This window comes from Periplaneta americana, chromosome 10, assembly GCF_040183065.1.
Source record: "Periplaneta americana isolate PAMFEO1 chromosome 10, P.americana_PAMFEO1_priV1, whole genome shotgun sequence".
Taxonomy (NCBI): Eukaryota; Metazoa; Arthropoda; class Insecta; order Blattodea; family Blattidae; genus Periplaneta; species Periplaneta americana.
Window position 1 is genome coordinate 79,313,867 of NC_091126.1, and position 26,743 is coordinate 79,340,609.

Below are 26,743 nucleotides of genomic sequence, written 5' to 3' on the forward strand. Positions count from 1 at the left end.
TTTAAAATGTTTTGTTACTAAAGGACTTTTGCCCACATTCCTATTTCCAATATACAGTGAGATTCTTATGTTTGTCCATGCATTTCCCACATGCTCACTCCCAGTAGATGACTGCATAAGAGCTCAGACTATATCATTCACTTGCACGGAGGAAAAAATGAATACAATGTGTATGCACATAATAAGAGATTATTGATGAATGAAATTCAATATTTAATCTGACATACCACATAACAGAAAGTGCTCGAAATGTTTATTAGAATACAACATTAATTAAGGGTTTAAACCACCATTGTACTGATTGAAGAAACTTTCTAATAGATTGTTTGAGGTGTTCACTAATATCCTGGAGCTTTTCACATAACACTGTAGGATTTTTCCGACCATATTTTAAATTCAGCACTAAAACATGTCACTCTGAGTTTATTCGCTAGTTTATGAATCCCAGAACACACTGTAACTCATACTCTGACAAATTCTTCACGAAACTCTGTTCTAACTCTTTCTGCAGATTCGTACTTAATGAGCTTGCAATCCACACTGTTCAGTAATTAGATGAGAAAAATAATAATTACAAAAAGAATACAAGTATGCATACGAAAATTGAACCAGAACTGATGAAAGGCCAGGACTGTTTGAAGAGCAAAGACAGATTCCATTAACAATAAGATAGCAAAATAATAATTATTCCTTTGCAATAAACATTCAGTCACCTGATATCGCATGAGTCATCTGATGGGAGAACTGGACTTGGGACCCAACAACTGCATCTACTACGATTTGAGTGTTAGTGCATATGCAGCACATGATTAAATTAATTAAATGCTAACGTTTTTGGACAGTGCATAATTAGTGTCTTAAACCATAGTGTTGTTTTCCAATTAACATTTCGAACACCTGGTATAATTTGGTGAGTTAAATGATATTTTTACACTTAATTTCCATTTATTAAAAAGAAAAATAAATCGCCCAGCCTTAATTAAGGATGACTATGAGAATCCGGAAATTAATAGCAAATCGATGCCCTAGACCTAATACCACATATGATTTTATCCAAATTTTCAGGAGAGACATAAAATTGTTTATTATTTAAACATTTTATTTGAATCACTGAAAAGCACAATAATCAGTAAGAATGTAGTACTCTTACTGATTATTGTGCTTTTCAGTGGTTAAAATAGAATGTATAAATAATAAGCAGTTGTAAAAATATGGGAGCAGGGAGACTTACAAATTAGGGCAAAATACGGGAGGGTTGGCAACCCTACATAGAACACCTGTACATTTTGTTCTGTCATTCGTAGTATCCTATAACTACAATTAAATTATATTCACTGAAAAATCTTTCAGTATCTATGCTGTTGGTAGTACCCCAAATACTTGGTTCGTTCAATAATGATTTGGACTTGGCCATTAATAATGATTTGAGCACAGACTAGTGAAGTGAGAGACAGTACAAATATTACAGGTAATTCCCACCAAACTGGATACAACATTTCCATTTCGCGGATGGCTGCAGCAAACCATTCTTTAGGAGTACTGCAGATCCTCTCATGGACAGCCTGTTGTAGTTCCTCGTTGCTAGCGAATCGTCGACCACACAGGTTCTCCATCTTATTGCTAGTCCGATGGGGCCAATTCAGGGGAATATCGCGGATGTGGCAAAGCTTGGAATCCAACTGATGCCAAAGTGTCACACATCTGCCTACTGGTGTATGGTCTGGCATCGTGCTGTAGTAGCACTTTCAGCAGCCATTTGCCTTTGTATCGCTTATGAATTTTGCGTTTCAGTGTAGCCAGAATATCACAGTAGATGGCACTGTTTATTCTCTGCCAGTTTGGAAACCACTGGATCAAGAATATTCTGGAAACATCCCAAAACACTACGGCCATTTGCTTCTTCTGTGTCAGACTGGGTCGTGGATTTTTGGAGGTGGACTATCCATGTGTTTGCACTCCATGGTTTGTCTTGTCTTCTCTGGTGTCTCAAACAGGAATACAAACTCATCACCAGTTGCTGAAAGAAGATTTCACGGTCTTTATTGTACAGATGCAACAATTGAAGGGTCTGGTGCAAGAGGGAAGTCACTCCAGTTTGCCACATTTCTCGGGAGAGACAATTAAGAGCCTGCTTCTTGCGATGAATTTTATTGGCGAGGTAAGTTTCAATCCCTTGTAATACGCTCAATTTCCAGCAGATCTACCTCGTTCTTGTACCAAATATGCCACTAATTTTTCCCTATGTATACACAGAAGAAATGAAATTTTGTGAATTTTGGAGTTACCTCCCACTTGCACCAAGCCCTTCAATTCCTGGCACATTGTCACACGGTGTTTCTGCAGATCAGTGAGCCTGTGAGGCACCCACTAAGCACAAATTTTACACAGTTTCAAATCGGCATGCACTATCGTGTGTAGAGTTCCTCCGGCGATACTCATTTCATGTTGTATCTCATCGAAAGAAATGCGTCGATTTGTCAGTATCAAGTTGGACACCTGCTGTACTGTGGCTGATATATGTCACTACTGGTCTACCTTTGCTCACTCTTTTCATTACACTTTCATTTCGCATGTTGAACCTCCTAATCCAGTTAAATACGGTGCTTCGCACAGGCACTTGCTCACCACATATACCCATTAGTTGCCTGTGAATTTGTGCTGTTGATTGTCTCTCTTTCCAGAGAAATCATGCAGTCCACTTTTGACCATGTGCATCACCCTCCATTGCACCAAGTATACACTTGTCTAAGGTCATCTGCACTGCGCATCATGTTCTCTTGCAAACAGTCCACGTCTTTATTGTTCTGAATATTTTGAGCAATTTGGGTATGAAAGTATTCATATGCCTCAACAAAGTTACTCATGTTAACATCCCGGAAAAAGGGTATCTTTATTTTGCTCTCACGTAAACTTTTCAAATCAACTGATAATACCTGGCCAGCAATGGTTTTTTTTAGTAGGTTATTTTAAGACGCTTTATCAACATCTCAGGTTATTTAGCGTCTGAATGAGGTGAAGGTGATAATGTCAGTGAAATGAGTCTGGGGTCCAGTACCGAAAGTTACCCAGCATTTGCTCATATTGGGTTGAGGGAAAACCCCGGAAAAAACCTCATTCAGGTAACTTGCCCCGACTGGGAATTGAACCCAGGCCACCTGGTTTCGTGGCCAGATGCGCTAACCATTACTCCACAGGTGTGGACTGCCAGCAATGGTAGGGTTAAAAAGTTTACCACACACTTGGGAAACAATATTTGTGCAATTTCTATCACCCACATCCTGCAAGATTACACAATCTCCTCGATATAGCTTTTTAAAAAGAATGAACAAAAGAAAGAGAGGAAGAAATATCCCTAAATGTAAATTTAACTTTATATAAGATACATTTTATTTAAAAACTTGCTGGTTTCGCGTTTATATTGTATTTTAGTACATATTTCGTATTTTGAATACATTTATCATTTTACTGCATATTCAGACTTCATTAAAAAAGGATAATATACAGGTCGTGAAAAATTAAAATTCAAAAGTACAACCCTTGATAGTCATTTCGCATTTTATAGCTCTTGTAAAAAATTACCACCATATACCCAGAGCAATAACAACTGTTAGATTGGAAGCGCGTGATACATACTACTGCACATGTGTTATATTGATTTCTATACTATAGTTACAACACATCAGTTTTATCAAATGAAATATGTGATCAGTATTTATAGTTGCCTATACGAGCACCCATTCTTACTTTAATTCTAATGTCCACTGACATCAATCAGCACTCTAGATATACCGTGAGATGTGTACCTACTATCTTCGTCTATCATAACATTTCAACTTCATCACACCACAACTTGGAAGGCAGATCTCTAAGGAGTCATTTGCTTATTAGGTGAAACTAAAGATATGATGAAAGAATAATGTCATATCCTACAGAATTTTAAGTGATGTACACTGTGTAATGCAGTTTTTGTTTCAGTACGAATATTTCAATTCATAGCTACAGTGTTATTTTAATAAAAATATAAAAAAGAAATTGTTCTTCTTTAAATATGCAGTACTTGACAGTTATTAGCAGTTTTGGACTTTAATGTCGAAATACATATTCACTTGCGTAAAAGTAGAGTAAGTAGTACCTTCAAAGTGTCCTTCATCCACAAAGCACAGGTTTGTCACATTACAGATTTGGGAATGACTCTAGAATACATGTAACTTAAAACCATGCTGTAACATTGCGAGGAATTATTGCCAACTGTACAAAAAGACATATCTGCAACTCCTTGATCTTCCTCATTCATCCTTTTGCACTTCATTATACAATACACTTATGATGAAATGGTATCGAAATAAGACACTTCCATTTAAAAAAAATATTGCAGTCAATTTACCCTGTGTCTTTGGTGTAAGGAGGGAACACACTTTTCTTTCCTGTTACATTATATTAAGGTGTAAGGAGAGCAATGTAGCCCAATATTGTGAGCAGTGATAACAGGTGGTGTTCGTTCAATTGATTGTCGCCATGTTCACTGCGTTTTTGATAAGTCTTGAATCTTGTAAAAACTAAAATGATAATTTTTTAGAGAAAAATTAAAATATCATAATCCCTGGTGCTACAACCCTGGCCGAGTCTTGACCTGCTTAAGAATGTCTTGCCATTGGTTCCTATTGGTTGCCTTCTTCCAATTCCTGACACCCATGATTTTCAAATCCCTCTCAACACAGTCCAGCCATCTGGTATTCGGTCATCCCACTTTTCTCTTTCCCTCAGGATTTGCTGAGAAGATATGCTTTGCTGGGTTATTTGGTTCCATTCAGGCCATATGACCCACCCATCTTAGTCTATTGATTTTAATTTTCTTCATCAGGTCAATGTCTTTATACAGATTATAGATCTCACAATTAAACCTTTTTCTCCACACACCATTGTCATTCACGAGTCCAAATATCTTCCTCAGGATTTTCCGTTCAAATGCATTCAATCGATTTTCATTACTTTTACTCAGTGATCATATCTCGGTTGCATAAGATAAAACTGGCACAGTTAATGTTTTTTAAATATGAATTTTTGTCTTTCGTGATAACGGTTTAGATAATGCTCGCTCTACCTCACTGTTCCAGGAAATGTCTGACTCTTACTTAAAAATATACAGTAGGTAGAGGAAAGAGGATAATGGATATATAAAGCTTCTTGAGAAATTCAATTTGAAATAAAGTTGAAGCATATATTCGTAAAATATTTATTCAGGTATCATAAAGAGAGGTAACACGCATATAAGTAATTGATTGCGAAATTAAGACCCTGATTGTAATAGGCAGTTTCAATTTCTGAACCTACAAATTAAAATCAAATCACTTTTAACACGGGCACAATAAAATACGATCCATTATAATTATGTTCAACCTTATGAGCTACAGCAGTTATTCTGTGACTACGAGATCTAGCAACAATTATCATCAAGGAGTGACAGAATAAATGCAGCTGATGAATATTAATACAGTGAAACTTCTAAATATAAAGGATATAAAACTGCTTAGCTGCATAAGTCTAGGTACTAAGAATGTAAAAAAAAATATTTTCCTTTTAATTTCCTTTCCATTATCTCCTGGCCTAGTTGCCTCATAAGTGGTGCATTGTTGTATCACTTGTGAGGTTCAAACCTGTCTTCGGACAGTTGACTAAACAACAAGACAATTAAGCATTAAAGAAGTTTCACTGCATCTAAAGTAACATATTCTGTACATAAAACATATTCATATTTTAATGCATCTCACACTTGAATATACCTAATTAATTTATTTAAAAGCCCTGCAGAAGTGAATTTCAAGAGTATTTTCCACTTTCGTGAAATAAGTAATACATTGCAGTGTATTTAGAAGAATACAATTTAAATTACATTCCTGCAAAAGCACGTAATAAAATAGTAAGCAAGTGACTTTCAATGTCTTAAAAAAAATATATATATATATATATATATATATATATATAAAACTCTAAATTTTTAATACTGGTATCATCTTATATTAAACATGTTAACCACAGAATTCTCATCATGGCTGAAATCTCTAGCAAACATTTATAAGACACAATTTTGCTTGATGGCACATACTCTTGTTGTGAATGTAATACTAACAGCAAGCTCTTCAACATATGAGGGTGTCATTTCAGAGGTTACCTGTATGATGGTACCACGTTTCTATGAAAGCAGCAACACTGGAAATTTAGTATGTAGAAAGTTCAAACTTTCGCCAAAGCCAGCTTATGTGTTTGTTGAGTACCAGTTACAATTCATAAAATAGTGTGATTCAACTTTTCACGTTTTGATGCATGTCCTTACAAAATTCAAAGTTGCATTGGAAATATTGGCACAAGCTGCATGACCTCATGCATATGAGTATACTGACATATGAATCTGTGCACTGGTGATTTAATGCCATTGGGAAGGGCTAGTTTATTCATTGATTCTAGTTCATGTTAACACTTTGTTTGAAAACTTAAAATTGTTTAGTCGACACGTTAAATGTATTAAAATTTTTTAAAAAAGGTTATGTACCTTAGACAGAGGGCCCGTTTCGACGTTGGTGCTGCATCATCTTCAGTGTCCTATGAACTACTGTTGTTCCTATGTTTATGTGAATGATACTAACTGAGGGCACTTAAAGCGTAGAAGCGATTGCAGCAGAGGTCGAAATATAGTCCATTAGTGTGTATTGATTTCTGATCCAACAGTTGGGGAAACGAAAATCTGTGCCAAGTAGATATTGCCACATGTTGAGTGCACAACAGCATCAAGCTCATCTGGCATTATCTCCATATATTTTCAATGACAGACATGAGAGGACGCATTTTTTTCACACATTCTGGCTTTAAATGGATAGACGCAATCCTCTGATCTGCAATTAAAGCAGCAAAGTGCAGAATGCCATTCACCAGGGACATCACGCAATCAAAGTGCGCTCAAGGTTATGCACATTATGGTTTTCACTAACAGAACTTGGCATGGCAGTTGGTATCACTGTACATGCCCCTTTTTGGAGAGACAAGATTCAATTAGTTATTTGTAGCAAACATCCAAATTGTTTGGAATTTAGCATGATTCTCTTTTAACACATTGGCATCACAGTATTCAAAACCTCTTGATGGCTTGAAACTGCGAGTTATTTTACATCCTGCATACTTTCCCACTAGTTTTCCTGTGATTATTTCCTACTTGCTAAGGTGAAAGAGCCCCTTTGTATTTCACATTACGAAATAATCACTCCATCACAGCAGTCTCTGAACCATCTGAACACAATTTACTATGGAGTGTAAATTTATTTTGCCTAGTAGAGGGCTGGGAGAAATGCATTGATTAAGTTCAGTGAACATCCTGCTTCAGGCTAGTCAGCATAAAGAGTTAGTCTTAATTATACTTTCCAACTGCAACGTCCTCAAAGAGGATACTTCTGAAATGAACTGTAATACAGTATATACTCGTATTTCTGTAGAATAGGCTATACCAAAAACAGACTCACAGAATACTTCAATTGTTCATTTGCTTTAGAGTAAATATGAGCCCTAAATAAAAAAAAAATACGTGTCTACATACAATACATTGCACCGAATATATAAATGAAATTTAAATTAAGATAACCTCTAATTCACATCAAAACATGACTATGGGAACCAAAGATAGAACCAAATGACGGCAGTAAATAAAACTTCTTAATATCACTGAAGTGAGAACTGTCAATATGGAGTACCGGTACCTAAAACGTTATTGGGTAATGGCTGTTACTACGGAAATTAAATATTCTAAGGATTTTAACTATCCATTATTAAGAAATGCAAAAAATAATGTTTTCTATCTTATGTATTCTTGTACCATGAAGGACTGATATAACTCACACTCCAACAAAATACACAAATTAACAACCATTCAAGGTCATGAACAACTTTATAGGAATTACGTATGTCTTGAAAATGAATAGAACATAAATTAAAAATTACAAACTGATTGTGAGTTATAATAATATAGTTCAGATGTAAATAGGACATGACGTCATCTCACCCTGCTTTACCCGCTTGCAGGCAGATTGCTTTGGAGAGTTAGTAAAGTGTCGACAGCTTTTCACAGGAGGAAAGAGAGGGTATTAGGCATGCAGGCAGTGATGATTTGGGAGTGAAGTAATACAGTGTCTTGCAGTTGGTAATATTACTTACTTTTTAGAAAATGTTATGTTTTATTTAACAATGCTTGCAACTGCAGAGGTTATAACAGCGTCGCCGGATGTGCCAGAATTTTGTCCCGCAGGAGTTCTTTTACATGCCAGTAAATCTACTGACATGAGCCTGTCGCATTTAAGCACACTTAAATGCTATCGACCTGGCCCGGGATCGAACCCGCAACCTTGGGCATAGAAGGCCAGCGCTATACCAACTCGCCAACCAGGTCGACATACTTTTTAGATATTCCATCTGTTAATTATTTGAATTATAAAATATTCATTCTTTTCTTTCTTCTTTTAATGTCACCAGGTTGTCATTTGACATTTCTGTCTCACCTGGCAATGGTTTATTTGTAACCCACTTCTGAGGTTGGGGCACCTGAAAGGCAGAGTTACACTGCCCCAATGATAGTATGATAGGATGATTATGAAGTGACAGGAGAGGTCTTAAATCTAAGCCTAACCTAATTTCCAGACCATGGACGAACACAAGAACATTCTCCTTTAAGAAAAAATTCCTGTGTTCTAACCGGGAATCGAACCCGGGACCTCATAAACTGTAGTCAGAAGCTCTGACCACTAGCTCATGAGGCTGGTCGAATTATAAAATATGTTTATATATGATAATTCAATTTTTGCTCTATATTATGAGAAAACTCAATGTTTAACAAAACAAACGCCACTTTTGTGTATGTAATTATTTGAATTAATTTAATCGGGCACAATACAAAAAAAAAAGTAAATAATGCAAATAATTAATATGCATGTTCACCTGCAACTTAGATGTTACAGAATGATTAGGCCTACAGTAATCGTTTTCTGGATTTTCTGTTTCTCTTTTCTTTAGCAGGCTTATCAATATTGGGATGTAATGACTGGGCAACATTTAATCTAAGACTACATGTTAGGTTGTGATCTGACAATAACGTCATGATTTGGACTTTGCAAGTTTCATGAGTAAAAAAAAATTGTTTCACACACACATGTGTATCCAAACGTACAGAACATTTGTGCAACAAGTGCATGTAATCTTGGGAATATGGTGTAGGAGAGATTTTTGCATAAACCACCCAAGTCCTCTTTACATTCATATTTGTCCTTCAACAAATCTTCGCATTGTAAATGTAACAGTTCTATTTGATATCTGCTAAGAAATTGAAATTAACTGGATAGAGGGTAGGAAAAAGTTGAAACAGGTAACAGTGTTTCCAGATGCAAGCCTTGATTCAAATTGGAGAAGAAAGTTTAGCAGAGTTTGCATATACTTTTCAGAGACTGGTATCAGGATCACGCACTTGCGATAAATTTGGAAAATGCTCAGCATTTCTAACCAGAAGTTGATCACCCACAGAACAAAAGCCAAGTTCAAAGCCTTTACTCTGTACTACAGACATATGTGATGATAAGGCCTTTGCCTTGACTCGAGAGAAGGCGAAGTTCGCTATTCCCCTATCGACAACCCCGACCTTAAATTTCCCTAATAGCACAGCAACCTGTTAGTACTGTTCTTAAATGACGTCGCACACTAAGCAAGTCTTGTCCTTTTTGCACACACATCACAAGTACCTCACACTCACTGACTACGGCTGATATAGTTAATAAGTAGGAATGTTAATATCCAAGTAATTTCGAAGCTATATAGACTATCTGGTAGAATGGAAGCAGTGTAGCAGTACCTGTTAGATGATGGAGTTCTCATGAATGTAGCTTAATTATGTTCATTTCTGAGTCACATGCTGAATTAATATCCGAAACTTTGATAAAAAGTGTTAAGTACTATATGGAAAAATAAAGGTATAAACTATGAAGACTATAAATTTCACGTTACAGACAGAATTTTTAAACTGTCACTACACACATTAATACACCACATCTACACATGGGGAAATTACATGGCTATTCCTCACATTTCAACACAATACACAATTCAGACATTTGGTATCTTTGAAGAACTAGATTTGAAACTATGAAATTTTGTGTTGAAAGCTAGGATTGTACAGAACAATCTGCGAATGGCAATAGTGCAATAAGTATAGCTTGATAGACATCAATGTTCATATGCAAGTATTGCAATTCTTTCCTTTTTTTTTACTTTGTTATTTAACGACGTTGTATCAATTACTGTGCTCTTTATCGTCGACTGAATTTGGTGAGAGTGAAATGATATTTGGCGAGATGAGGCCGAGGATTCACCATAGATTACCTGACATTCACCTTACAGTTGGGGAAAGCCTCGGAAAAAATCCAACCAGGTACTCAGTCCAAGCGAGAATCAAACCCACACCCAAGCACAACTCCAGATCAGCAGGCAATAGTTTTGGTTAAACTACATCAGTTTAACCCTATATATCTATGTCCAAAGTCTAATTTTAGGGATTAAATTGACTAAAGAAGTATTTGAAAATCTTGCGATTCTACATACTATACTTGACGTGCTAGCAGCACTGCAGCTGAAGAACATTTCGAGCAGCTTATGTAAATTGAAACTTACCATACTCTTACATAATGTATTATTGTCACCCAGTTATATTTAAAACTATGGAAGAATGTAACTGTATTATATAGTAGTATAACATGCAAACTGTACTGATGGAACTTGTAAGGATTCTGTAAGTTTAATGTGATTATCTAGCTAGTAAAAGGAAAAACTCAACCATATCCTTATCAAGCAGGCTTTCTGGGCTCTAGTGTGAAGGCCAGCGATCACATAAACATGAATATACTTTTCCTGCAGCTGCAGTACCGGTACAGTTCATAGAACCCATAAGAAGAGTCATCTCAGTAATATGTCTTATATAATTATTTTATTTTCTTACTCAGTTTGTGCTTAATGTGAAATAAGTTTATTATAACAGAACAGGCATTTTCAATAATGTATCAAATCAAATTGTTCTAAAACAGAAATACATGTATAATGCCTCCCTCTATCTTCCCAACTGTTAGACTTCGGATATAGGTACATCAGGTTAAATCGATGTAGATTAACAGAAAATACATTATCCTGTAGTATTTTATGTTCCTCCTAAGACACGCTTAATATAAATGTCTTGATAGGAGGGCATATTGGCGGTATTTTCCAGATTAGAGTTATTGTTGTAACAGGTTTAACAGGCCACCAGCGTGTTCTAGAAATTAGTGGGCAGGACTAGTATGCTGAGGCTGTTGAGCGTGAATTAGAATCCTGCTTGGGCTGGTTGTCTAGTTGGTTTTCTTTAGAGGTTTTCCTCAACTGTAAAATTAATGTTAGACAATCCATAGTGAATCCTCGGCCACACCTCACCAAAATATCGCCAATTTCATCAACACTAGATAGCCACACAGTTAATACATTATTGATAGATAACCACTTAACAAAAACTGACTTAATACTGTGTACTTCCCGAATTCACATACTGCATGAACACGAGAAATTAAACTACTGGTACGAAGTTCCTGGTAGTGGTATAACTGAACAGGTATTTAACAATAACACAATACTGATTAAGAAATCTATAAATAATTGTTTGAGGAGAATAAAAGTACCGGAATTTAGGGTTATCAGATTTGTGAACAGATAAACATAATATTTATCAAAGGGTGAGAAGAGAATTAGCTCAATATATTGTTCATGGATTCATTTCATCACTAAAAGAACACTAAAATGCAAAAGGTATTGAAATGACATACTTTCACTCTCATCCCTCACACTTTCCTAAGCAGACAAGGCTACGTTTGTTTATTTTTAAAGGTCACATCCAATAAGCTTCTTCATAACATATTTATCCTAAATTAGTATTAATATCTAAAGACTACTTCCTAGAACAATTTTATATCTCACAGTAGTCATATTCGAATTCTCATGAATCAAAATTACTGCTTAAGTCTTACTTTTCAGTCTAAGAAGTCAATTGCCATCAAATAATTGAAAAGGCTACATGATAATTAATTTTCGTATATCCGCAGATATTTTTCTAGCTATGTTCACATAACGTGTGTATGGTTCAGGCAACTTCATGAATTTCTGCGAAAGTCAAATGATACTAATAATATTTGAATAAATGAAGTAATATTTAATGCTAATTAAATATACTGTTGATTTCGAGCGAGAGAGCGAGGGAGAGAAACAATGAAAGGAAGGAAATTGAATAAAGATGGTGATGAGCTTCATATATGTACACATAATCCTAAACAACTTCACCACTACTCTGTCAACTTCAAGTTCTTATAATTAGTATGAGCAGTTTCTGGATTACAGTGTGAATAGATTGTAAAGAAGCCTCAACATGGAGACTTGGCCCCGGGCGGAGTCACTTGCAGACTCCTGTTATGCAAGAAGCTTGCTATCAGTTGAAACATTACAGAATATTAATCCAAAGTATTACTAAATATAAGCAGTTACAATATAATTTACTCAAGAACAGAATTATTAACAGGAATGTCTGGTCCCCTTCATCTCCGGACTTAATTCGTTATGACTATTGTCTTTGGTAACTCTAAAAGACAAAGTGGAAGAAATGAAAAAGAACATCCAGGAAACATTCATTTCTTTTTTTTATTTTTTTATTTTAGTTGGTTATTTAACGACGCTGTATCAACTACTAGGTTATTTAGCGTCGATGAGATTGGTGATAGCGAGATGGTATTTGGCGAGATGAGGCCGAGGATTCGCCATAGATTACCTTGCATTCACATTACGGTTGGGGAAAACCTCGGAAAAAACCCAACCAGGTAATCAGCCCAAGCGGGGATCGAACCCGCGCCCGAACGCTTCATTTCTTAACGGAAGCTTAAGTGAACGATGTATCACTTCTCAAACAGGTGAAAAAGTGTTTGGAACAAGATGGCAGACAGTTTCTGCATTCCTTCCTTAATTTGAGTGAGTAAATGTTGATTTAAATGTTTATAAATAGCAATATTTTACATTAATACTTTATCCACTGCTTTCAGGTAGTAGTCAGCATGTCTGACTGCGAAACTAGTAGACCCAGGACTGAATTCTGGTTGGGAAAAGTTGCTTGGTCGAGGTTTTATCCAGGATTTTTCCTTAACTCAGTAAGAGCAAATGCTACGTGACTTTGGGCGCAGGACTCTGAGGTCATTTCGCCATCACTGTTACCTTCATCTTAATTCATCTTAACTACTTCCATACTCATGTCAACCTCTCATACGGGGTGAAAAGAATCCGACCTAATGGGTGCCCCGACCTCAGAAGAGGACTATTCTTCATCAAAAAAAAAAAAAAAAAAAACTAGGGAGGGGAGCAAATGGTTACACACCAATATGCGCGGCATTAGTAGTTTGTGGTGTATCAAATTACTGATACTGTGTTGTGTATCACAGATAATAAGCTCTATGCAAACCAGAGTGGATTGGCTGAGAGCCAGGTTGCCACATTGCGGTTTCTCTAATATCTCTTCACCCAGTACATTACAGTAAAGAAAAACCTTCCCAAACAATCTTGGTACATGGTTTTGTCAGTATCTCAGCAATTTTTCATAGTGCCTTGTGACCAAATTTAATACTTACAATATAGATATTTACACAGGGGCGTATTTTGCGGGCTACCGGCGGTAGCCCAAGGAAATTACAAAAGAAAAAGTTTATAATATAACATAATGTAATAATTTTGTATTATTAGTTTTACCATAGTAATTAAAATTAAAGTAATTGTTAGATATATTTTGTGTAATAATAGGGTCAGCGGTAGCCCAAACCCTTTAACCAGTATACGCCACTGTATTTACGACTTCATTGGAGCCATTGGAAGAAATTATACACATCAAATAAAAACAATACTTTATTTTTAAGTAATCAAATATATAACACAACAAAAGCTAACCCATAACATCACTCACGCAAAGTTGGGAAACACCCACCAAGAAATTGAAATTAGGCTTTTGGGTAATCCACCGTGTCCTGGAACTTGACATTTCCATTTCGGAACTACATACAGGTTCCATCATCAAGGAAAGACCAGACAGGTCGCCTACTTTGGTGGGCTCGTTACACCAGGCTAATCCAGATGACCGACCCAAAAGCCTAATTCCAATCCCAGTCACTGTGAAAACCTAAAAAATCTTATATCCACCAAGAAATAATTTGCATATTGGTTTCACTTCCGAACTGGACTTAGTAAAGATATGCTATAAATAATGCACTTAATCACGTTTTGATAACTTCACACGCATGCACACATACACACATCAACAAATTCGTCGACCTGGTTGGCGAGTTGGTATAGCGCTGGCCTTCTATGCCCAAGGTTGCGGGTTCGATCCCGGGCCAGGTCGATGGCATTTAAGTGTGCTTAAATGCGACAGGCTCATGTCAGTAGATTTACTAGCATGTAAAAGAACTCCTGCGGGACAAAATTCCGGCACATCCGGCGATGCTGATATAACCTCTGCAGTTGCGAGCGTCGTTAAATAAAACATGACATTTTTTCAACAAATTCTGTTGTTACTTGAGAAATGGCATTTAGAATATAATGATCACTTAATCGAAAAGTAAATAACATGATATTATGAAGAAAACATGAATTCATCTTGAAATTTGAAACAGATAATATCTCATAGAAAATTATCCCAATCTCCCAAACTAATCTTTGACCCATATGTTAAATCTTCAATGTGTAATACGTGTAATAAAATGAAGATTGAAAATTTACTATCTTCTTATTGTAAATGAGTTTTATTATAAAATATTACTTTTACGGCTCACACATCTCTTCTATCCATTATTGTGAGTAGTTCTATTTGTCAGTCAGACACACTAATATCATTTGGAACAAGGGCGTAGCATCCATAGATGTGGTGGAAGCATTGCTTCCCCTTTTATTTTTAGAACAAAGTTGTTTTTTTTTTTTTTTTTTTTTGCATACAGATAATTGTTATTCGTTTGTTCTTATATTTTGCTATTTCGTGTTTATACAATGTTTTGACTCAGGATGAATTTGAACATGTGGGTGACGTGAAAAGTTAGCTTCCAAGTATACCTACTTGTCACAATGGGTTTCTGGAGGAAAAGAAAGACCGACAGCTACAGAAGCATTATGTTTTCTCTTTCTGAGGATATGTAAAAAGCCAGTTGCTTCCAAGTTCTTTTTGACGTTTCTTTGCTCTATTCACAACAGCACATGCTATTGTTCGCAGAGCAATACTGTGTAGTGTTTCAAAATTTAAGTCACTATGATGTTATTAGCAGTCGCATATGAAGGGTACACGGGAAAAACGAACAATGCCACAATTCCTTTAAGGGAGATGTCGTTATCTAATTCACTGTATTACTACAAAATTTAGAGTTATTTTTACCAAAAGTGGTAAAGGAGAATTAAAACCACGGATACACTCATCATTTCCTTCATTTCAAGTAGAAAAACCAATAAATTTTGCAGCAATATATTGAAATAGATCAATATCTCACCTTTAATGGAAATGTGACATTGTTCGCTTTTCCCGTGTACCCTTCATATATGTTAATATTACAACTATAAAATATAGCATTACTAGTAAATGATGGTGGTGATGATGATGACGATCATGATGATGATAATAGTAATTATAATATTAATAAGCTTAATACATGATCACTAAATGCGAGTAAGTGGTTTTCGTGATTCTGTCCACCCATTTGTCCACGCCTATAATGTCAAAGTAATTTAAACGATTTACTCGTTTTTTATAAGCAGAACTTCGATATTTAAACTCTTTGTATTGAAATATGAAAATAGGCTCTAAAAATACATATTTTCTTATTTTTATATGCACATTGGAAGACAATAGAAGGGGACAATAGTGTTGGAATTAAAATATACGACTAAATGTAGTAACTTTCGAGGAATATCACTTTAGCTGACGCAGTACAAAATTTTCTTCAATATTCTTGTAGATGAAATTTTTGGGGATCATCAATGTGGTTTAGGCATAATACATAGATCGACTATTGATCAGATTTTTTGTATTCGACAAATATTGGAAAAAAAATGGGAGTCAGTTATTCATAGACTAAAAAACGACATATGACTCAGTTAAGAGAGAAGTTTTATATAATATTCTTATTTAATTTGGTATTCCCAAGAAACTAGTACAATTAATTCCAATGTGTCTCAGTGAAACGTACAGCAGAGTATGCATAGGCCAGTTTCTGTCAGATGATTTTCCAAGCCACTGCGGGCTAAAGCAAGGAGATGCACTATCACCTTCACTTTTTAACTTTGCTCTAATATATGCCATTACGAAAGTCCAGTATAACAGAGAGGGTTTGAAATTGCATGGGTTACATCAGCTACCGGTACTTGTTTATGTGGATGATGTGAATATGTTAGGAGAAAATCCACAAACAATTAGGGAAAACATGGAAATTTTACTTGAAGCAAGTAAGGAGATAGCTTTGGAAGTAAAGCCCGAAAAACAAAGTATATGATTATGTCTCGTGACCAGAACTTAATACGAAATGGAAATAAAAATTGGAAATTTATCCTTTGAAAAGGTGAAAAAATTCAAGTACCTTGGAGCAACAGTAACAAATATAAATGACACTCGAGAGGAAATTAAACAAAGAATAAATATGGAAAATGCCTTTTATTATTCGGTTGAGAGTCTTTTATCATCCAGTCTGTTCTCAAAAAAGCTGAAAATTAGAATTTATAAAAGAGTTATATTATCGGTTCTGTATGGCTGTGAAACTTTCGACTCTCACTTTGAGAGAGGACCAGAGATTAAGGGTGTTCGAGAATAAGGTGCTTAGGAAAAGATTTGTCGCTAAGAGGGATGAAGTTACAGGAGAATGGAGAGTTACACAACACAGAACTGCATGCACTGTATTCTTCACCTAACATAATTAGAAACATTAAATCCAGACATTTGACATGGACAGGGCATGTAGCACGTATGGGTGAATCCAGAAATACATATAGAGTGTTAGTTGGAGGACTTGAGGGGAAAAGACTTTTGGGGAGGCCAAACGTAGATGGGAGAATAATATTAAAATGGATTTGAGGGAGGTGGGATATGATGGTATGTACTGGATTAATATTGCTCAGGATAGGAACCGATGGCAGGCTTATGTGAGGGCGGCAATGAACCTCTGGGTTCTCTAAAATCCATTTGTAATAAGTATGGATTGAAGTATAGAAAGCTAACCTAAATTTATTTGTATAAATATGATTGTATGTATTTTAATTATCTTAGAGGAGAGTAACAAACTTTGAATTAAAAAGTAAAGCAGGGGATTGCGTAAAATGTGGCTGGTCAAGCCACTAGTAATATCCAATAATGATATGATGCGGGTTGCATTAGCCTGCTGTCTTTACGGAAAACAATATGTTGCAGGTTGCATCAGTACGGTCCTGCTAAGGACCAGGAGGCACGTGGAGTATTACAGAAATTGTAACGGATATTTTCCCGAATAGATGTCCACTTAAACATTCCATGTTAATATAGAATACTAAAATTATCGTATATCTCTAAATTTAATTAAAATATTAATAAGATATATATTGAAATATTAAGAATTCGTATCATAAAAATGTTATATTGCATTTAGATAACCAAAAAAGGAACTATATTTGTCACTTTTAAATTATAAAGAATTTCATATTTACGTTTCGATGGACACTATAATAGATGGGCTATTTATTACATAATAATTGAAAATAAAAGTACCGATATCTAACTTTTAAACAAACCATTAAAATTAATGCACTGCATTATAAATGATAAGTTAAGACTGTTAGCAGAATATTACAGCAGGGACTTGATAATCCAAACAGATTGTGGGAAGGGGTCGTTCGTATTAGCGAATCGGAGATTCATTTGGGTTACCGGGGTTTTTTAAATGAAAAAGAAATACTTTTATGATGAAAAAAAAAAAACATTTTTATTTTATGTGTATATACAATATGTATGATATAATATGCCAAAACCTTTTTTTACTACATACTGTACCTATTTACCTAAAAAGTGTCAGTAAAGTTTTTTTTTTTTTTGCAACACTGATATTCAGTTTTTGATCGAATGCACAATCTTGCATATGCTGCAGCAACATATTTCACCACTGAAGAACTAGATTTGTTCTGCACTGAAGTTTTTCTCTTTCACAAGCTCTTCAAACTCTTTTTGGAACTCTTCGATTGACTCCTCTTTAGTCGAGAGTTTTTTGCCTGTAATTTTTAGATGTCTGATGCCTTGACGTTTTTTGAAATTGCCTAACCAATCTTTACTCGTAATAATACCTACGTGGTTCATCTTCATTTGATGATGGAAAAATTGAGTTTTTCCACAAAGCATTTCACTACTCAAGGGACCTGTTCGAGCCCATTCAGACTACTGCGTCCTTCAGTTTATCGAGTGTTTGGATGATCGAGTTCCTACTGTACTTCTATTTATTCAAACATCTATGATTCTTAGTTATAGATATAAAATTATATCCTTATTTTTAGTGAAAATAATTATTATTACTGAATTAATCTTGATTACTTCCCGTGTTTCGGAAGCCATGCTACATCACTGGTTTTGAACAATAGGCTACCTTCTGCATTGTGGACTTGCATGAATGGAAATAATCTTTATTTTTTTAATTAGTTATTTCACGACGCTGTATCAACTACGAGGTTATTTAGCGTCGATGGGATTGGTGATCGCGAGATATTTGGCGAGATGAGACAGAGAATTTGCCATAGATTACCTGACATTTGCCTTACGGTTGGGGAAAACTTCGAAAAAAACCCAACCAGGTAATCAGCCCAAGAGGGAATCGAACCCGCTGCTGAGTGCAACTCCTGATCAGCAGACAAGCGCCTTAACTGACCGAGCTAAGCCAGTGGATAATAATCTTCATTCAAAATCTATTATACTAATAGGTAGGCTAAGCAAGAGAGTGATTTAAAAATCACGTTCATGCAGATCCACATCATGTGTGCACACACAGCCTCTCTAACACACATGCATACACACAGTGCAAGGGAAAAGCACAGTTTGACGAAAAGACACCCACAGTATGAGATAAAGTTGGAGCCTTTCTATTTCTTCTAACTGTAGCATCCAAATACTGGCTAGGAAGCGAGCATTCTTACACCTTATTCTCCAGTTATAGATTCCTTTCTTTATTAAAGAGGAACAAACGAGTACCTTCACTTGTAATGGGAAACAGAGTGTAAATCACCAGCATAGCTCAGTCGACTGAGGCGCTTGACTGCCGATCCGTAGTTGCACTCAGGCGTGGGTTCGATTCACACTTGGGCTGATTACCTGGTTGGGTTTTTTCCGAGGTTTTTCCCAACCATAAGGTGAATGTCGGGTAATCTACAGCGAATTCTCGGCCTCATATCGCTAAATACTATATCGCTATTACTAATCTCTGTTGTTTAATATTGTCGAAAAGAACACTTTTTCTCGTTAAAACTTATTTTGAGAAAGAAATTGTATGAGAGATGCATTCGCAAATTTCATAGACGTTATGTTGAGTGTAGTGTGCCATCAAACTTGTTTAAATATTTTTATAGGAGACAGCTGCTAACAATTGTCACACAAGCCACAACCCTCTCGTAGTGGCCACTGACCTTGACAAGACTGCCGTAGGTGAACCTCTCCCTTTCTGCTCTGACTACAGCATTGCAATCTATTTGCTTCATTCATTTTGGCTTGAAATTAGTGGTTCTTAAATTAAACTTACGCGAAAACCATCCACGCTATGGAAATAAGCCAGAGGAATAAATGATTCTTTATTAGATTTTCTATCAATATGAACAAAAATCACGATCCTAATCGCAATAGTTACCAGATAACAGGGTTTTAAACATTTGGAAAAAAAAAAACTATGAACTTTCCACCAATATGGTATTACACTTATTTTCTACACACAATATGAGCTATTCAGCACAATTTTCGTTTGTGTATCGCATTCCACGAACTGTTACAAAGAGGTAAAGTGAAAATATATTTTGTGGGTTGTGCTATTTGTGTGCTGAGCGTCTCACATGTCTCCTCGTTTTCCCACTAACAGTTTGTGACAATCTGTGAGTAATAGGAAAATAAAATATCTTGTCAATTTTCATACAAAAGAAGCTTTTGAGCAATATTCTGAAGAAAATTTAGAAAGATTTAATATTTTTTGGCATTATGTGATTTCGCATAAAACAATATTGAATATTACTATAAAAATATGCAGTTATTAACAGAAAAACACAAACATTAAGTATCTTTAGAAACAAACTGCGCCAATTTTCGTCATTACAAGTTCTTGGGTCTCTAAAAACAGACTGTAGAACTAAGAGACAATAAATTGTTAGTACAGTGGACGCAAAATATCTCCGAGCCTGCCGTATGTCACAAAGACAGGAGGGTGAGAAAAGAATAAACAAACAAATGATGCTGTGGCATGAATTATTATGTATGTTAAAACTGAAAAAACTGATTACTAATCACACTCTATGTTGCTCCTCTATTCCAGTGAAGTATATGAGACTGACAATTATGATAGTTAGAGTGAGAAGATGTTTTTAATTTCAGCAGCATGAAAGATTTGTTTTCATACTGAAAATGTAGCCACAACCGTCCTTTATGCTTTCAGAAATCAAAATCATTATTGTAAAGTGATCAGATCACTTTAATACTTAGTGAGAAGAAATATCACTGTCCGTGTTGATATTTCATTGGTTCTAGTGACAATACTTATGAGAAAATAAATCATCTTACTTGGTCTCTTAATCAAAATACTAGTAGCCTAGTAAGCCTTGTAGGCACAACGAAATTTGTTGTTTACAAGACTCACTTTCATTATCTAGTGATTACATTATAACCAATATTCTATTTAAAAAATACAGTAAATTTATTTTATATATGTTTGCCTCGATATAGAAAGAATATAAACTTCGTAGATAAATTTCAATAGAAACATAATGGTGTAAATTTAGAGAGGAAAATCCTCTGAAAAAATGTCACATTGTAGTTACGAAAGAATGGTGTAATGCTCGGTATATTCACCTTATTATAAGTTTGTGGGCTATTAAAATATCTAATCATACTGAATGTAGCAACTACCTACTGTAATTTTCATACAAGGTATTAATCATTATATATTTTTTTTTTTAATTTTACTAGTCTAATTCAGGTCAACAGACTTAATATTTTGAAAAAAAAAAAAAAAAAAGTATGAGCATCTTTTGAAATCAGACATTGCTTAATATTGCTCTGCGCAGAATAACTATCAAAACGTAGAAAATAATAATAATAATAATAATAATAATAATAATAATAATAATAATAATAATAATAATAATAATCTCTCTATTATAAGACTTTCTACAATGCTGTAGTTTTTCCTCAACCAAAGTATCATGTTCATTTAATTTTTTTCCTTCCTTGTTCTCTACCTAATGTACCTGGATCTTGCAATCCTTTCAGTTGCATATTTCTTCTTACTCCGTCCATCTAATTGAGGCGAAAAAAATAATAATAATACGTCAATGTCGTACTATGTTATGCATTCCATCACCCTCTTCACCCTTCGTGCGACACACGCACACACACATAAAAACAAATTACAATTTATATTAAAGAGAGCTGTAAAGTTCTACAACACATGCAATGAAAATTAATATTTCCTCTATTGAGCACTTGATAATCATCTCTGTAGCTTCCCACACATGGAGTGAAGACAAAGTTTTATGATTCTAATTACATATATATATGGCAAGAAAAGTAATCCTGAGAAATATACAGTAATATCTGCTTAAAACTTCTCACCAGTATTGCACACATGCATGAATAGCAACTCTCACTGCGAGTTCTACCACAACCAATTAGCACCATCTTTGTACAATTACGAGAATTACACTATGCCATAATGCAATGTACTCTAGCTGAGGAATAATTTTGCGATTCTCAAGCAACCAACAAAGCTCAAAATGAAACTTAAAGTCCACAATGTGCTAAATTGCAAGAGTAGGAACTAAGAGCTAATTTACTGAATATTCCTACCAATAAATACTACAAGTTGCTATACGAGTTTTTTTTTATGGGACTTAACATTAGTGCTGCGATAGGAAAAACAACTGGATATCACATAGCATGGTAGGCCTGTTGCCATGGTAACAACGGTTGAGTTGCCAAAGTTAAAGTTCCCACGTGGAGAGTGCTCAATAGCTCTCTTGGCGACATTTATTGTGCACACAATATTAGCATTTATACGTTTCTTCTTTCATTTTTTATCGATTTTTGTATTTTTTTTTCATCTTCGCGTAAATTTTCAATGAATGTTTTAACGTCAGCCATCTAAAGTTAATCCCATCAGCTGACAGCATGGTAGTCCATATTGGCAACATAGGCTGTAATTCCAAGCTCAGCTGCTTAACTGGCATGCCCCATCTTAAAAAAAACAGTTATAGATACGTAATCAGCCTACCTCAACAAGAAACCAGAACCTGAGCTCGAGAGTAACAGCATGCATTCATTTCAAATTGTAACAATGAATCTGGCAGATTTTGGATATGATATTCAATAATTTCAATTTTAGATGCCTTCATCTTTAAGCAAAACACTACTCTTTAAAACTTTGAATTCAGAGTCAGCAGAGTACATGTACAATTAGTTACGACACAATGAATTGTGGATAATAAAATTATAAATTAAATACAATTTCACAATCATCGAGATTTGCACTTCAGTGGAGAAAATGGACAGGCTAACTGTTCACCTATTGATGCCGTGCATCCTTTATATGATGAAGTGATTGGTATATATAATTCTGCACAAAAATCAGAGGCTCAATGGAATTATCATGACCAATCTATGCAACAGAAAGCCAGAAAGTTGGTAGCCTAGTGTGTGATGATTGCTATATTTGGAGTATTGTGAGTGCTATTACTTCTCAAGTTGAGGCTACGCAATTCAATGTAATGACATGCAAGAGTGATGAAAAGCTTCAAACAGACAATATGAAATGATGTATCATTTGTTTATGCAGACAGAGAACAACTACATGAATGCATCAATTCATAAATAATTTTCTTCTCTCAAACCAAATGGATATGCTCTACTAAGCACAAAAATGAGATAATGACGTATAGCAATGCTGAAGAGTATTTTGCACCTAATACTAGAGTTTTATGTTGTATCGCGGCTCTAGATATCTTCAAAATGATGTACAGTCGTCAAAAGAAAAAGTGGCTGCTCTCTAGAAGCAAAGTTCCCTTCGAGTATCTTCACTACAATTTGGAGACAGGCGATGTTATATGTTGTTGGACCACGTTGCCTGATATCTACAGTTATATTTAAAGTATTCTGTGTTGTTTTATAGTGTAATGATAGCGTTCCAGCCTGATATTCGTGAGTTCCTGCGTTCGAACACAACCTAGTGCTTTTTATGTTCTTTTTTGTTTTGTTTTTAAGAGAGAGAGAAAATATACATAATTGCTCCTGTCTCTTTTATGATTATTTCAGTAATTAACATCAGGTTCATGAATGTATTATGCCATGACCTTATCATTATTTATTATGACATTATGGCTGCAAATGGAAAGAAAAAAAGATTTTATTCTCAACAAAAATATCTTTCGTGGCATAAACAAGGCAAACTTACTGGCGTCTGCCTTAGAACATTCAAACAATTAAGCATTCAAAAAACAAAACAAAAAGCCACAATTCAATATTTAGACTATCTTCCCCATATTTCGATCACATCTTGCAGTCGAGTGGGCATGGAATCGACTAATCTTTGCAAATAGCAACTGTTCTCAGACACGACATTCCAGGCATTCTGGACATACATACATAAGTGTTCTGCCCACGGGCAGGTCTTTCACTGCAAATCCAGCATTCTTCAATCTTTCCTATTTTCTGCCTTCCTCTTAGTGTCTGCATATGATCCACATATCTTAATGTCGTCTATTATTCTTCTCAACCAGTGACCCAACCAGTTCCTTTTTCTCTTTATAATCAGTTTCAGCATCATTCTTTCTTCACCCACTTTATCCAACACAACTTCATTTCTTCTTCTGTCTATCCACGTCACATGCTCTGTTCTTCTCCACATCCACATTTCAAATGCTTCTATTCGTTTCTATTCATTTCGTCTTAATGTTCATGTTTCTGCCCCATACAATGCCACACTCCACACAAAACACTTCACTAGTCTCTTCCTTAGTTCTTTTTCCAGATTTCCGCAGAAGATGCTCCTTTTTCTATTAAAAGCTTCCTTTGCTCATGTCTGCAGTTTTTCTTGGCCAGGATAAATGCGGTAACTTCCTGTTGCTTTCTGCACACCACTGTCTCTTTCGCCTCTTATTACATCACAGGGGGCCCAAGCGTGGAGATGAGGAGAGTGGATTTGACTAATTGGGCCCTCCAGACTTTACCGAAATTCACTGCAAGTGTTAAATATTAGTTCTATCAGGATTTTTGACCCGATCAAAGACCGGAAAATCTCAATTAGCCTTTGCCCCCCGCATCGAGCTTCTACAAATCATCAGACAATCTGGAGGGGGATTGGGTCAATTTTTCCGCAAATGTTTCTATACTTGAGCCCTTGTAGCTCAGTCGGAAGAATGTCGGAATTTAGATGTCAACATCTCAGGTTCAGTTCCTCCTCACTTCTTTTCATTATTGTGTTTCAAGATAGTATAATGTAATAATATAAAAAGAAAAAACTAACACCAGTATTATGCAACTGTATTGTTCCAAACCTAATATTAAATTTATGATATTTATATCGCTAAAGAATGATAACTGAATATAAATTATGACTTGGATATCGCTAAAGAATGATAATATAAACAATCTGAATATTATTTATACAGTAGAACCACCGGCGTAGCTCGGTCGGTTAAGGCGCTTGCCTGCCAATCTGGAGTTGTGCTCGGGCATGGGTTCGATTACCTGGTTGGGTTTTTCCGAGGTTTTCCCCAACTGTAAGGTAAATGTCAGGTAATCTATGGCGAATCCTCGGCCTCATTTCGTTAAATATCATAATGTCATCACCAACTCCATCGATGCTAAATAACCTCGTAGTTGATACAGCGTTGTTAAATAATCAAATAAAAAAAATTAATTTATACAGTATCACTAAAGAATGATAACAGAATATAAATGATAAATATCGGTTTGTTTAATTAATATAAGATTTTATATAATATATAATTATTTAAATAAAATAACCTATTTTACAAAGAAAAATGGTTATTTATATTATAATAATTACACATAAAATACAGATTACTTATATCGCGAAAGAACAATAACAGAATAAATGATAACTTAAATATTATTTATATTGCTAAAGAACGATAACAGAGTAAAAATTACGTGAATATTATTTATATTGTTAAAGGACTTTAACAGAATACAATATTGACTTTATTATTTATATCGCTAAAGAACGACAACAGAATACAAAAAATTATAACGTGAATATTATTTATATCGCTAAAAGAACGATAACAAAATATAAATAATTTGAATATTATTTATATCGATAAAGAACAATAACAGAATATAAATGATAATTTGAATATCATTTATATCACTAAGAAATGATTAAAAAATAAAATGAAAACTTGAATAAGGCCCAAACTCACAATCTTAGAATCATTAAGTGAGCACTCTACCACTGGTCTACGAGACGCAGATACGAAATAATTTCATAGTTCCAGAACTGCTTCTACAAGCACATGTATCGTGTAACATCGCTGTGACCTGAAGTGGACTTAGAAAATATTCACTGTTCATGAGTGTGGCCACTTTTTTTTTTTTGACAACTGTACAACTAGGGATATGTGCATTTTTATACATATTACACTAACAAGCTTTTTCTGCAGTTATTTCAGAATTAATTAGATTGCAGTTACATTTCTGTGTTTAGTAGGGTAGAATAGTTCATGCAAATACAAAATGGATCCGAATTAACTTATTTAACAATATAAAACACGCACTTTTTCTTCTTTTTTTTAAATTTATATATGAATTGTGATGAATACTAAACTTGTCTTCATTTCAAGATTTTGCCGTCTCCATAATCTGGAAAATATTGTCATAGGCGTATCTAAGACAATCTATGTAGCCTGGACCATCTCTTGCAGGTGGGTAGCTTGTCACAACAGAACCCAGTCGCTCATCCCAGACAGTGTAGCTGCATAAAAAACAGAACTTGAATTTGAGTCATATATTTTAATATATCTTAGTAAGTAATAACTAGAGAAAAATTGTATATCATCACTAGATTAGCTTTCATTTATTATTACAGTTTATACAGGGTGTTTCAGAATACAACCAAAAAAATTTACAGGCTTGTGGAGGGGTCCTAGGTAAATATTTTGAGGTGGGGACTAGGGATCTACAGGTTCAAACTTGCATGGAATGGCGTGAAATATTTTTTGGGCCAGTACACACTGAATTAACCTACATATGGCATAGCGGTACCTTTCGAAATGTGTCAGATACAATACTGCTATGTCTGTCTCTGTGGCACAATCGCTAACACTTTAGTTTCTGTCAGATGATGAAGTCGAACATTGAAACTTCAACAGGTATCTTTTTTTTTTTAACTTAAGCTCCTGGTATGTAATTATAAAC

At 35.1% G+C, this 26,743-nt stretch overlaps 1 protein-coding gene across 4 annotated transcripts in view; it reads right to left on the minus strand.

Annotated features, from left to right (window-relative positions):
* Nucleotides 1–5,219: 5,219 nt before the first annotated feature.
* Nucleotides 5,220–26,743, minus strand: part of CPT2 (Carnitine palmitoyltransferase 2) — a 107,065-nt gene continuing 85,541 nt past the window's right edge. For 3 of the 4 annotated variants that reach the window (XM_069837773.1, XM_069837774.1, XM_069837775.1), the window contains one exon: nucleotides 5,220–26,300. In XM_069837773.1, the coding sequence (XP_069693874.1) occupies nucleotides 26,165–26,300 (136 nt within the window). In that variant the 3' untranslated portion in view covers nucleotides 5,220–26,164. The remainder of the gene's footprint in view (nucleotides 26,301–26,743) is intronic. The other variant, XM_069837776.1, reaches the window with a different exon arrangement.